The sequence below is a fragment of the Salvia splendens genome, chromosome 4 (assembly GCF_004379255.2).
Source record: "Salvia splendens isolate huo1 chromosome 4, SspV2, whole genome shotgun sequence".
Classification (NCBI taxonomy): Eukaryota; Viridiplantae; Streptophyta; class Magnoliopsida; order Lamiales; family Lamiaceae; genus Salvia; species Salvia splendens.
The window spans coordinates 34818859-34832275 of NC_056035.1; the positions used below are offsets into that span (position 1 = coordinate 34818859).

Consider the following 13417-nt stretch of genomic DNA (forward strand, 5'->3'; position numbering starts at 1 on the left):
AAACTACATGTGATACAAATTTTTCAAAATAATTTCCATAAAAACAAAAAACAAAAAACCAAAAACATTTTATAAATATATGAAGTACCTGATTAGGATGCATCATGGAGAACTGATCTCGGAAATTTTCAACACAATGTCCGGGTGCTTTTACATATGACGCCGGGCCATTCCATCTAAAAAATTTAAATTATGAGCGAAGAACACGAAAATTGATGAACATTAAGTTTAAAAACGCAATTAATGAACAACTTACGCGCTTGCACATGGTAGATAGTCTGTATGCACGGGATCTAGCATCCTCGGTCTAATATTTGGGATTCTCTCCCAAGCCCAAAGTTGTAATAGAGTTAAGGCTCCCCCTACATCCGTCCTCTGACCAACGACCGCTTCACACAAATTGTGGTACAAGCAAGCAAGCGTCGCCCCACCCCAGCTATATGTAGAACACCGTTCTATATCCATGAAAAAGTGTAGGTAGAAGAACGGAATTTTATTTCCGGTGGCGTTGGGGATCATCAGACCACCAAGTAATAGCAGACAATAGATACGAGCCCGCTGAGCATATATGTAGTGTTCGTGGTCATTAGACAGCTCAATCCTCAATTGGCGCGATAAGCTCGTCTGCTTAAAAGCCATTTCCTTCAACTCGGATGCTTCCGGTATGAATCCTAGAAAATCCATACACCTGTCCGTCCAATATCCCGCGTCCGTCGGGGGGATGTAAGTTGTCAGAGCCTCTCCATCAATTTTCAGGCCCCATAAGACCTCCACGTCTTCCAGTGTCACAGTCGCTTCACCGACTGGAAAGTGAAACGTGTGAGTCTCTGGCCTCCAACGTTCAATCAGAGCTGTGATAAGATGGTGGTCAATTTCTTTTGGTTTACCACACCTTAACATACCCCCAAACCCCATCTGGTCCACTATTGTCAAGACATGTTGCTGGATGGGAACATCCCAAATTTTTCCTTCAAATCGTCGGCAGCGTACATCTTCGGATGGAACTCCTGCCCATATGTTCTTAGAGACGTGTTGTCTCTGAAAATATAATACAGATGGATCCGCAGGACCACATGCAAGCCGACGACGAGAGGTTGAAGATGATGCCATAATTTACCTACATAATTCAAATTCAACAATAACCAACCATAACATTTAATCCAATTTCATAAACCAAATTCAACAATAACCAACCATAAACCATTTCAATAATTAGATACAATTTAATCCAATATCACAAAATTGAACACCAACATCAAATAAGCAAGTTACACAACATTGCACATTCAAAATCATAAACCAATTCACCTACACAAAATTAACAATTTCAATTAACAATTCGCCCAACCTACCAATTTCAATTTTGCCTAACCTAAACAAATTTAACAATCTAAACTAATCAACCAAAACCCACATAAATCAAAACAATTTGCCCAATTTTTTAGCTATAAAAACCCTAGGGTTTAGGCTTATAATCAAATTTATACACAAATTAACTTAAACCCAACACAATCCAACATAATAATCAACAATAATATCATTCAACCAATCCAAAATGCATAATATTTCTACTCAATTCACAACCCATTACAAACCCTAGCTATCCACCAATTACTATAATTATGTAAAAGGTAAGCATACTAACCGAATAAAATAGATGAATTTGGGGGAGAATAGCACCGATTGATGAATGTAGGCCGAAATCACGGAGAGAAGGCGCGCAGCTGGAGAAATCGCGAAGGCTGTGTGTTGTGAGGTTTTCGCGATTTGGGGGAGGAACGCCTGGTATATCAGTCTGATTAAACACGCCACTCAGAATGGCGTTTTTCATGATTAAGTAAATACGCCACTCCGGTTGGCGTCTTTTACAAAACGTCAATATGTTCGGCGTTTCAACAAAGAAAACACGCCATTTACAAATGCGTTTTTTTATTTATACACGCCAACCAAGTTGGCGTGTTTAATCGTAATTACAATCCGAGAGCATACACCCAAAATACGGCACAAGTATAAAACGCCATCATCGTTGGCGTATTTACCTTAAAACACGCCAATGACGTTGGCGTATTTACTAATAAAAACGCCAATGTGGTTGGCGTTTTTCCCATTTGTGGAATAGATAACAAAATGGGTACATTTACGTAATATTTAGTGTAAACTCCCCCATAAACCCGATTTTCCCTTTGTAATTCCAAATCCCTTTTCGCAATCGCAGCTATTTCCATAAGCCTAATCCTTCGTCGATTGCTCTCAAATTCTTGAAATTAGTTGCTCGTCAACGACCTCTCCCTCAAAAAACCCTAATTCGCCTCAAATCCGCGACAATTTTCCGATCAATCTCATCTCGTGCATAACCTTTTTTCCAAATTCAAAAGCCCCACGCCGTTTTTACCGCAAAATACCGAACGTTTCGATGATTCAACGGTTGGGGTTTTCACCGGAGTAGTAGCTTGGATAATGGGGGCTCTAACCAGCAACAGGAAGCGAGGAGACGATTATTTCAAAAACCTTTTGTTTGACCAATCGCACGGCCACATCTCAAAAAAACCGAAGCTTTCAGCTTCTATGAGTCAAACTACGGTGGATACTAATCGTGCGGCGGCGGCGAACTCGGTTGCTGCCAGAATTGCGCAGTATCCGGATAGGAAATTGGGGTTTACGAGGAAAGTTCACGCCCCAGTTAACCATAGATTTGGAAGTTCTTTTAAGAATACTGTATCTGCTGCTGGTTCTAGGGAATCCCCATCTGATAAAATGGGGAAATTTAGTTTTCTCTCGCGGCTTTTAAACTTTGAAAAACTTAAGGATTCGGCATTGAGATCTACCAGGTATATCGCTCCAGTGAAACAGAAAGAGAAGGAGGTGATTGAGCTTGATAGCAGCGAAGACCAGGATTTTGATGTTGTCTCTAATGATTCTAGCATAGAAGAGGTGGAGATTGTGGATTCCCAGGAGAGAAGGTGGAAGGGGGGAGAATGGGTTGTGGAGAAAGAAGTGCGGTCTTTAGATTCTTCTGTGGTCACTGATGTTAGCAATGCGGCAAAGGTTGATGATTTGAAGAATTATGGATTGTCGTTGTTGGACCCAATGACTGATGATTCGGAGGTGCCACTGTATAAGAGATGGTATGATAGTATAAAGAAAAGCGATGCTAAGCTTGCCCACATAAGTTTTAATATAGATTTACAAGAAAAGAGGGCTCAAGGGTTGCAGTTATTGCGGCCTCCAAAGAAAGAAGAGCCTATTAAGGTGGTCTTTGGTTTTACTGTTCTATCCTTTGTGCAATTGAATTTTTAGTCATATGTTTTAATTAGGTTGTACTTTTTTGTAGGACGTGACTGAGGAGTGCTTCGTGCCTCTTACTCATGATGAAAAGGATGAGGTTTCTCTTGCCTTGTCTAATTCCTACAGGTTGTTATTCCTCTTCGATTGAACTGGATGTCTTTCATGTGCTTTTTACTAAATCTTATCTTTGTTCGGTATTTGCAGGAGAAAAGTTTTGGCCACTCATGCGAATTCAGGCATTGATATTTCTGGAGAAATACTACAGTGTTTGAGGCCCGGAGCATGGCTTAATGATGAAGTGATTTTCTGTATTTTTTTGCATGAATTTCATAAGATTAGGTGGAGATACGGAATCTTTCATGTGGAGGCTGAGGCTGTGGTTAAATATATTCTTGTATTGCAGGTCATTAATGTGTATCTTGGGCTGTTGAAAGAAAGGGAAAATAGGGCGCCAGAGAAGTTTCTCAAGTGCCATTTCTTTAATACCTTCTTCTACAAGAAGGTTTGCTCATCGCTCATGGATCCATTCTTTAGCACCATGTCGCATTTATTAAATTGTTAGCCTGACATACCTGATACACGTTATAGTTTCTCTTCATACGAGAAGATTACACTTACTGCCCCTAACATTTAGAAGTGCGCTTCTATTTCTAATTGTCTAAAGCGTTGTATTGTCACTTGGTGCTTTCTCAGCTTAGTAACGGGCGGGGTGGCTACAATTTTCAATCAGTTCGAAGATGGACTACACAGAGAAAGCTCGGATATAGTCTTTTAGAGTGTGACAAAGTATGTTTCTGGGAATTTTCATTTCATTAAAAGCTTTTATTTGTCAAAGTCTCTACTTATCCCTTTGAATTAATTCATTTGTGGTGCTGTTACTTAATTTTCTTAGATTTTCGTGCCTATCCACAAAGGAAACCATTGGTGTCTGGCAGTTATCAACAAAAAGGATGAAAAGTTTCAGTACCTTGATTCGCTCGGAGGTCGTGATTATCAAGTTCTGAATGCACTGGTACGCTTACTTCCTTGTTAAGCTGGCTGAACTTAGTTTCTGTATTTTAGTTTATAGCTGATTTTCGTTTATCTACAAGTTCAGCTGTCTGTAGTTCGTGTTAGATCTATTATCCATGCATATGTGGGATATTGTTTGCTCTCTTGTACTATATAATTAGCAAGCTTTGTTCTATCATTGTCTCTATATAGCTTTGATGTTTGTAAGTACTCCCTCCGTCCCACCCAAGATGACCACATTCTTGAGTGGCATGGAGTTTTAGGTGGAATAATTGTTTGTGATAAAGTAGTTTGAAAAAGTAATTGAATATTTTAATGAGGGGAGATGATAGAGAGATTTAATTCCAAATATAGAAAGTGGACATCTTGAATGGGACAAACTAAAAAGGAAAGGTGGTCATCTTGAATGGGACGAAGGGGGTAGCAGTTATGGGAAAATAAGGAAAGAAAGAAGTTGGAAGGAGAGAGAAAGGGGAAATGAATTAATTGATGCATTAAAGGTGGAAAATAAATGGGAGTTGTAAAATTGAACTCTGGTTGTTGCACCTATTGAATATGTATCATGGAAGCTATTGTGCATATCTGTATTTTCTCATTATTTATGTTTAACTTTTTAGCAAAATCGTTTCTATATAATTTTATTCACTGTATATATAATTAAGAAGTATTGCAATCTTAATTTCATTCATCACACTCCCACATTCCTTTACTTAGGTTAGGACTCATCTAATCTATTTTTCTTTTTTCTGTGGGGGAGAGGAGGAATTGTATGTGTAAGATCACAATATTGTAATTTATAAAGTAGCCCTTTTTAGAGTGGAGCAGTATCCATCCAATTTGCTGGAAAAATAATCTATTTATGTTACATCATCATTTTGGAGCTATAGTCTTCGGTTGCTCTCTGAGGATTGCATCCCATGTTACGTGGCATTTAAGCTACATAATGCATTGATTTGTTCATAATTTTTTCTGGTTTATCTAGTTTTTTTTTACTATGGCATGACCCTTTTTGAAGTTATAAATGTAGGCCAAGTATTTTGTGGATGAGGTGAAGGACAAGTCTGGAAAGGATATTGATCTTAACTCATGGGAGAAAGAATTCGTCACAGAACTTCCAGAGCAGTTAAATGGGTAACTTGTGAAACTTCCGAGTATTTTAGTTTTTGTGCTTGTGAATGTGAAAGCTTGAAAATATATTGGCATATAAGAGAACAAATTGATATAACTGAACTAACGTGAAATTGAACTAGCGATTCTTGAACTTATCTGTCAAAAGTAGTCCTCCCTTGTCCCTCATACCAATTAGTATACTCAGATATCTGTTATTCTGTTTTTCATCATCAATATTCTGCATGGTGTTATGCTATTGGTGAAGGTACGGTAGAAATAGGGTAAAAGCTTTGCTGTATAAACTTCCAAAACTTTGTGGCTCTGTCAACATATAATAAAACAAGATTAATTTTTACTAAGTTGATAAATAATGTAATATTTTTTCATTATTATGATAAATTGCTTGTGGACAGGTATGATTGTGGTGTGTTCATGATTAAATATGCCGACTTCTATAGCAGGGATATTGGACTTTGCTTTAGCCAGGTAAACACTTCAGTGTAGCTTGTAAAAGAAGCTCCATATTTGCCTGCTTTTCAACTTGTCTGTCTGACATCTGCCTAGTGGCATACATAGTACTGTATATTGGGCTTTCCTCGAGATACATTTTCAAGAAGTGAGCTAATTATTATTTACCCTTGTTTTGAAAAGTGTTTTCTCATCAGTCATATTAACAACATAAAATTCGTCACATTTCCTTCCTTTCCTTGGCCACTGTGTAGCAGTTCACTTCAATTTTTGTGTGGGTACTTAGTGTCCTCCAAAATTGAACTTTCCTCAAGGAATGAGTAGAGCGCTTGCAAGTCACCTTATTATGGCATATCTATATTTCAAATTTTAAGCGTAACTGAGGTTGATTTGATTGTTTTTTTTGGCAATAGGATCATATGCCATATTTTAGGCAGAGGACAGCGAAGGAGATTTTGAAATTGAGAGCAGACTGATGAACAGAGATCTGACTGTTCTGCCTACACTACACTTTTGATGGCTCCATGGCAGAAAATCATTGCTAGATGAGATCATAATGTAAGATGTGCTTTCTGTAAATTACAAAGATGGGGTTCACATACATTGCACATTCAGACCCTGCAGTTACTGAAGTTGCCAGCCTCTTTCATCACACTTGCTTGTAAGCTTCAGCGAAAGCACCGAAAACTGTACATGGATACAAGTGTTGAGCAACACAGCTTGATGGTCACCTGGTTGATTATAAAAAGTCCATCTGATTATAAGTTCATAACCATAGCCCATTCCCAAATTGGTCCGAGGAGATCTACTCATTCTTTTTTAAATTTTTTTCCAGTGATGATTCGACACGGTTTTTATATCATGTGATGTGTTCATAGTAATTTTGCAGTTTAGCTATAAGATTTTTTTTTTCTGGGGGTGTGGGGGAGTGGGTCTAAGTCTCTGAAATGTCTTAGTTTGAGTGTTTTTCTTTACTCGGGAAATGTAACTCCATGTTTGATAAAAATTGATGCGGATAATGGAGATTTTTCGTGTATATTTGCATGACTTGCCAGATTCTTGAATTTTATTTGTTGCTTACTATTTTTGTTGTGGATATATTTTAACATACAAAAATACGAGGAAACAAATGCAGCTAATTGGAATGTATTGAGTAGAGGCTTGTTGAAAATCCATCCATTGAAATAATGATGATTGGTGGTGACAATGGATAGAAATACCGAATGCAAAAATGTAAATTAGAAGGAAGATACATTTCCAAAAGAATTTCATTATAAAATATTGAATTAATAACATACCAGAACTCGAAGAAATGTACAAATTTGCTAGGCATTAGATGTGCGACACTAATTGCACACTGATGTGATGCAAATTGCCAAACTACCGTTAGTTTCACAATAGATTCCTTCAACAGTTCTTAGCATTTTATCTAAGTCGCTTTCTTCTGCTTCACAAATACAAACCTCATCTGGGCGATTCGTATGTATAGTTGACAGTAAAGGTAGGCTATAGTCGGTACAATAAACAAGAACAAACGTAAGTTCCCTGGGCCTCCGTAACTGTTGCTTCAGCGGGGTACCCTTTTTCGACTCAATATTTCCTGCTCCCTTAGCCTGTTCTGGAACCTGGCAAGGCGAGCTTGAAGGCTGACGAGGCTAGCTGCTTTGCGTGATAGCACAAAACTCAGTTGCGTCACATAGTTGTCGATATGGAAGCCTGGTTGATCCACTTCCGCTAATAGTTTCATTTCCTGCCACACAACAAACAAGTAGCTATCTTGATATCACTGCTTAAAAATGATAAAATATCAATACATTTAAAAAAAAGGATTCGGGTTGACATCAAATAAACAAGAGAGAACGATTATTACTTCACGAACTATCTCCATAGTATCTTCAATCTCCTTGCGGTGGGCTGTAATGAGGGCCGTTTCTTCCTGTATTCACAAAATAATTAGCAACATAATCAAAGATGAGTTTATAAATTTTTGATGCAAGAACCTCATCATGTATCGAGAGAGACTTTAGAGCCAACCTCGAGTATCTCATTAATACTTTCATCACGAGGCTGCTCAGGTTCAGGCTTAGCAAAAGGGTTATTTGCATTAGAGGTGTTCGTATTTTGTTGCTTATAACTGGTGGGTGACATTATATCCAAATTGTCAAAGTCCCTTCTTATTCCAAGCCCCTGCTTTTCGAGCCTATCCTCTCTGTAAGATTTTTGCCGAGGTGGAGATATTTTCTGCACCTTCTCGTCTACATCAGTCAAACTCTGAGTGTATCCAGCAGAAAATGTCTTCTGACTGGTAGAACCCCTCAAAGAAATTTTAACATCAAACCGTTCCTTTTCCATACCAACCACTCCGCTCTCATCACGGCCATTTATGTTAAAATTGGAAGAGAAACTGGAAGACATTTTTTCTTCCTCAGTAGAAGTTTCCTTCTCCGAAACTCTTCTACTTGAATCCATTAATTTAGATTCTTGATGTTGCTCATAAAAATCCTCTGCCTCAGCAGCAGCAGCAGCAGATGAAGCTGTAGCTGATGAAGGTTCCTTGACATTTGATGGCAATAAACTAGACTGATCTTTCCTTGGGTTCCCACTTTTCGAAAGACTTTTAACCCTGTCAGACGATGACAATTTGTTAGCTTACCATGTGAAAAGCACATCTGGGTCACACTGATAAGAGGATGAATGACAGCAGCGGCCCAGGGGGGACTCACCTATCAGCATATCTCAAAGTGTTGAGTGTATGCTCGCATGAACCAGCATTTGGAGAAATGCAAGATATCATAACAGTCCTTGAGTTGCCCACAAAGGAGTCACGAAGAACCTCAGTAAGCTTGCTTCCTCGGAATGGGATGTGAATCTGGTCATTGTCAAGAGCACGAATACATTCCTTGAGTGCCAGTAAACTTTTGTTGATTTCGGCCCCTTCAATCCTGTACAGGAACAAATACATAATCTGAATAAAAAACATCACTAAATCCTGTAATGGTATGATGATCTTAGAAAAGAAAATTTTGTACAAAACAAACATGTCAGTGAAAACGTAGGAGTATCAAATTAACTATACTTGCAACAAGTAAAAGACACTCATTAAAGGAACATAAGAAGTAATGTAAACTGAGAAATCTAACAGTAAAAGTGGAAAAAATACACTTGGGCAGCATAAACAAGTGCATGTAAAAAGCACTGAAGCACCTGCTGGTAACAGCAGAAATTAATACCGTGTTTGTCGATCGTTATCTGTAGTGTCAGCACCCCTCTCACTACCAGCAAGATCAATAAAAGAAATCTTGCCTACAACCTTCCCAACCCTGGATTCATTTCCGTCATTATTGTAATTATTCCTCCTAGATTCTTTCACCTCAGGATGCTTCTTCACAACCAGTTGCAAAATAGCATGGGATCTCGAAGACTCCTCATTAGCACCCGTACAACCGGTGCTTCTAGAGGAATTTCCCCTCTCAATGTATTCTTTTACAATAGCCACATCAGAGACTTCAAATTCCTGAAGTCCAACAATGCAGACTTGTTGTCTGCCATCTTCTCTCATGCATAGTTTTCTACATAAGAAGAATCCAAAATCAATCAACTTTTTTTATTTCAAGAAAGTTAAGTAATGAGGATATATTATGTATACTAGGTGATCATTTTTTTATTATTTTTTAGATATGGGGCTAAGCTAACTTCATCAAGGGTCATATTAATTTAGGAATGATTTCTCAGACAAAATTTAAAAGATTCACACTTCAATACAAGTAATACCAAGTAAGAGTATTAACTTCCTATCGCTCAGAAGATCATAAAGTTTTCCTCCATATATCTCAAAATAGCTTAGCCAAAGCTTGAATCTTTGATTACGATAAACTGGCTGGTGCAGCAATCTCACAAGGTGTTCTGCTGCTCTAAGAGGTAGTGGCTGCATGGTGTATGTCTTGCCACTTCCTGGAGACAAAGATTTGTTATCTATCGGTATTTATAGGATCTAAATTACAGAAACAGATAAACATTCAGCAAATCAGACAAATAGATTCAGAGAGTTCAGTGTTTCAAAAATTGGAAAGCTCATCTAAATTAATACTATGATTTTTAGAAAGAAATGTTCCAAAGTGCTAATCATATACTACTAGATTCAAATTCAAATATATAAAATTATTGCTTAAACCAATTATTACAAGTAGAAATAATGCATAGTTAATATACCACTCGTTATCATAACAGTAACACAAACATAGACTTTTACAAATAACTTTCTTAATGCCATAGAGTGTATAAAACTGCGACAAGAGCTAGGCGCAAAATGGACCATACTTGAATAAGACATCTTAGGATATATAATAGTCTAGAATTGGATCGTCCAAGCATATTTCTTATGATTTATGCACTAAAGCATTCTTCCTAACTCATAACCTTCTTGCCCCAAGCCCACTAAAATTGTGTTTCCTAATATTTTGTCCCAAAACAACAACAGTAACAGCTGGAGCTGTTGGACCTTGCCAGTTTAATGATTTTGAAACTTTTTGCAGCTTTGTTTACATGTAGTTGAAACAAAGACAATACTAAATGACCTTAAGCGAACCCCACAATACAATTGGAATCCTGCAGATACACCAATTATCCATGATCAATGAACTTTCATATGCATCAATAAAAATGCAATATTACGAAAAACACCTAGATATTATCTGCTTGAGGTGATAGAGTATGATTTGAGAAGGTCTTATTTACAGCAGTATAAGTATACAGTATGACTGACACAAAAAAGGTAATTAAGCTAGACTGCATCCAGATGAATGTCTAAACAGTGGGCCAATAGATAAAATGATGACTATACTAGTCAATCACACAAAGGTATCACCAACTTGTATGGATGCATTCCTAGGTCAGTGCGAATGGACACACCTGTCTGACCATATGCAAAACATGTTGCTTTCGTACGTTGAAAAATGGTAGGAATTATTGGCTCGACAGTCTTGCGGTATACCTGCGTAGACACGTAAGAAGAATCTTAGTGGATGTAACAAATTTTCATCCCAGGCTCCCAGCTTCCAGCAAGAGTTTTCATCCAAGAATGTATTATTACCTCATCATTTGACACTTGCTCATCCAGGACAGCATCAAAACAAAACTCGTGCTTCTCTATGTATGCAGTCAAATCAACCTTCATCATAACTTTCAAAAGTGAGTTTTCAATTTCAAAAAGTTAAAAATAAATACATAAACCATCAACCATAAACCTAGGATTCTAACTAACCAGCAGCACCAACACAACAAGTAAAGTAAAATGATGTCTCAAGATGCCAAAGCATTTCCAAACCTTTAACTTGGGTTCATGGACTGTTAAATAGGCATCATCATACACAGCCACAACATCATCCTCTTTGCGAGCAAGTTCCTTCTTGTTTAATGGCCTCTTACGAACCTTAAATCAGAAGAAAGAAACACATTTTATATTCGATAGTGAGTAAAGTTAAGTGTACCAAATAACACAATTGTAGGCAATCACAAATAACCAGAGAGACTCAACATACCACAACTTTAATCTTAGCCACATTATTTTCCCTTGTGCTCAATTCTTTTTCATTAAAAGACCCGACAGGGGCTTCTGCGTCCATCTGTCCCCTTTGCTGCCTGTTGGCTAGCCCAACGGCATCAGTTTCAAAGGCTTTGGTCACAGCAGGCATGAAAGGAGATGGGTCAAATGGCTCCGGGATAACATGCTGAAAATAAGTAAATGAAATTGTTCACGACTAAGTAGATATTTATAGTTACAACAATAAGAATAAATTTATTTTAGTCAACAGGAAGTGTAGCATACATCAGATAAGAGCTCTGTGTCATCCATAGAATGTAAGTCCAAAAGTCCAGCTCCAAAATCGCCCCTGAACTCGGGAGAGTAATAACCTTCTGTTAGAGTAAATGCACCTGAACTCTGGGCAGTTGGGGTTGTGGTATAAGGCTCCGAAACAGTTTCACCATTGAAATTGAGATTCCTCATTAATTTGAAGAGCCTCTGTTTCTCTTCTGCAGATTGAGGTCCATAGCCCTTCATACACCATCAGATCTCCCAATTAATTGTAAACACAAGCCCAATATACACAGAATGTCAATAAATTGATTAACACAATCCCAGGAGCATCCTTAACAGAATAAGGAGTCCTGGTGGTATCGTATGGTTTTAATCTACACTCAGTGGTGCACGCAAAATGAATTCAATCAGAATTCAATGATGCAACTTCAGCGCAGTGCCACTAATCCCAGACAAAAAGTTTCAACAACCAATGCCCAAGCTCCTGGTTTTCCACATCCACACACTTTCGGGAGGAAACCCATAGCTAAATCGAAAATGAGCAAACATTATTCCAAATAAATAATCTTCACCTGCATCAGGAGGTTAGGTAGCTGGCGGTGATCAACTGCATTGGACGACATTGGAGAGGCCAGATGCTGCAGTCCAGCAGATTGCAGCCACCGCGCCATCACCGCGTCCCCCGCATCTCCGCCGGACACCCCTGGTCCTGCATTATCATAGAGAGTGGTGGCCGCCGCCGCCGCGCTGCTCTGCTGCATCTGGCCAGCAACGTGGCGCATCGATCTCTTTTGCGGAGCCAATTTTCAAGATCTAGTTTTCCACACTTCAATCAAACAATTACAACAAAATTCCAGAAATCAATAACAATAGATGATCCAACCACAAAAACATCATCCAGAAAACGAATTTAACAACAAAGTGGCACAAAATGTAGAAATCATACGAAGAGTGGGAAATCGGAACCAAAAGCCAACACATCAACGCGCTCCGCACCAGGGGAAAAAAAACCACAGTCCAATCCCAATCCCCTTAATTTGCGTTATAAATTCCCCAATTCACAGCGTCTACAATGATATCCTACAAAGATCATAACCGAAACAAAAAAATTGCATTTCAATCAGAATTACACAAAATTCAAGCAATGCGATGGATAAAACAAAACAAATCAGCAGAATCCTACCTGAAACAAAATCAATAGAACATGGAATGCAGACGGATCTGAGAGTTCTATCAAGAAACATTAAAACAGATAATTTTGGGCGGAACTTCCTGCAGATTTCTGAGATTGCTTAAGAGTGGAACGGAGCGTCTATATATGATGATTATATATTTATTGTATATCTAATATCTACATTGCTTTGTATTTCCAAGTTTTCTTTTACTGTTGGCGGATAAATTATTCATCAGTGAAATTTTAGGATAATATATACACAGATACGTATATGGATTTGCATGTATTCTCACAAAATTGGGTGGCGATTTTTTTTGAAATAAATAATTAATACACGGTTCATTTTAGGAGTTTAATATTGGACATTTGACAGATTAATAATGGATAGTTCATTTCATAATATACTACCAATAAATAGGTGATTAAGCTTCATTAATCATCGCATTTATTTTGAGCTTATTTTAGAACACCCAAATTATCCCAACCTCTCCAAAATAAAAATGTATGGTGAGTATTTAAATCGTATTGCTCTATTCTCTTTAAAATAATACTAC

The 13417-nt window shown here is 37.9% G+C and overlaps 2 protein-coding genes across 3 annotated transcripts; one reads left to right on the forward strand and one right to left on the reverse strand.

Moving 5' to 3' along the window:
* The first annotated feature begins 2186 nt into the window (after window positions 1–2186).
* Window positions 2187–6938, forward strand: LOC121799636 (ubiquitin-like-specific protease ESD4). Of its 2 annotated transcripts, XM_042199061.1 has the most exons (9): window positions 2190–3249; window positions 3332–3411; window positions 3490–3583; window positions 3689–3787; window positions 3979–4071; window positions 4178–4297; window positions 5324–5427; window positions 5820–5892; window positions 6288–6938. In XM_042199061.1, exons 1-9 carry the CDS (start codon window positions 2458–2460, stop codon window positions 6348–6350), a joined length of 1518 nt encoding a protein of 505 aa, XP_042054995.1. In that variant the 5' UTR covers window positions 2190–2457; the 3' UTR covers window positions 6351–6938. The 2 variants fall into 2 exon arrangements, with proteins under 2 accessions (XP_042054996.1, XP_042054995.1); XM_042199062.1 differs by lacking the exons at window positions 5820–5892; window positions 6288–6938 and having other exon boundaries at window positions 2187–3249; window positions 5312–5427.
* A 186-nt stretch (window positions 6939–7124) lies between these two features.
* On the reverse strand, window positions 7125–13075 carry LOC121799638 (kinesin-like protein KIN-13A). The gene is made up of 14 exons (XM_042199063.1): window positions 12873–13075; window positions 12636–12769; window positions 12262–12515; window positions 11699–11926; window positions 11412–11600; window positions 11198–11302; window positions 10964–11041; window positions 10783–10864; window positions 9663–9825; window positions 9105–9443; window positions 8598–8816; window positions 7909–8497; window positions 7745–7810; window positions 7125–7624 (listed from the first exon to the last, which is right to left on the reverse strand). Exons 3-14 carry the CDS (start codon window positions 12469–12471, stop codon window positions 7442–7444), a joined length of 2451 nt encoding a protein of 816 aa, XP_042054997.1. The 5' UTR covers window positions 12472–12515; window positions 12636–12769; window positions 12873–13075; the 3' UTR covers window positions 7125–7441.
* Window positions 13076–13417: the final 342 nt, after the last annotated feature.

Coding starts and splice junctions, on each gene's coding strand:
- LOC121799636 (XM_042199061.1), top strand. CDS start 2,458: ATGGGGGCTCTAACCAGCAACAGGAAGCGAGGAGACGATTATTTCAAA. Junction 3,584..3,688: donor GAGCATGGCTTAATGATGAA/GTGATTTTCTGT, acceptor CTTGTATTGCAG/GTCATTAATGTGTATCTTGG. Junction 5,893..6,287: donor TTGGACTTTGCTTTAGCCAG/GTAAACACTTCA, acceptor TTTTGGCAATAG/GATCATATGCCATATTTTAG.
- LOC121799638 (XM_042199063.1), bottom strand. CDS start 12,471: ATGCGCCACGTTGCTGGCCAGATGCAGCAGAGCAGCGCGGCGGCGGCG. Junction 11,927..12,261: donor TACCTAACCTCCTGATGCAG/GTGAAGATTATT, acceptor TGGTGTATGAAG/GGCTATGGACCTCAATCTGC. Junction 10,865..10,963: donor AGCAAGTGTCAAATGATGAG/GTAATAATACAT, acceptor GTGTCTACGCAG/GTATACCGCAAGACTGTCGA.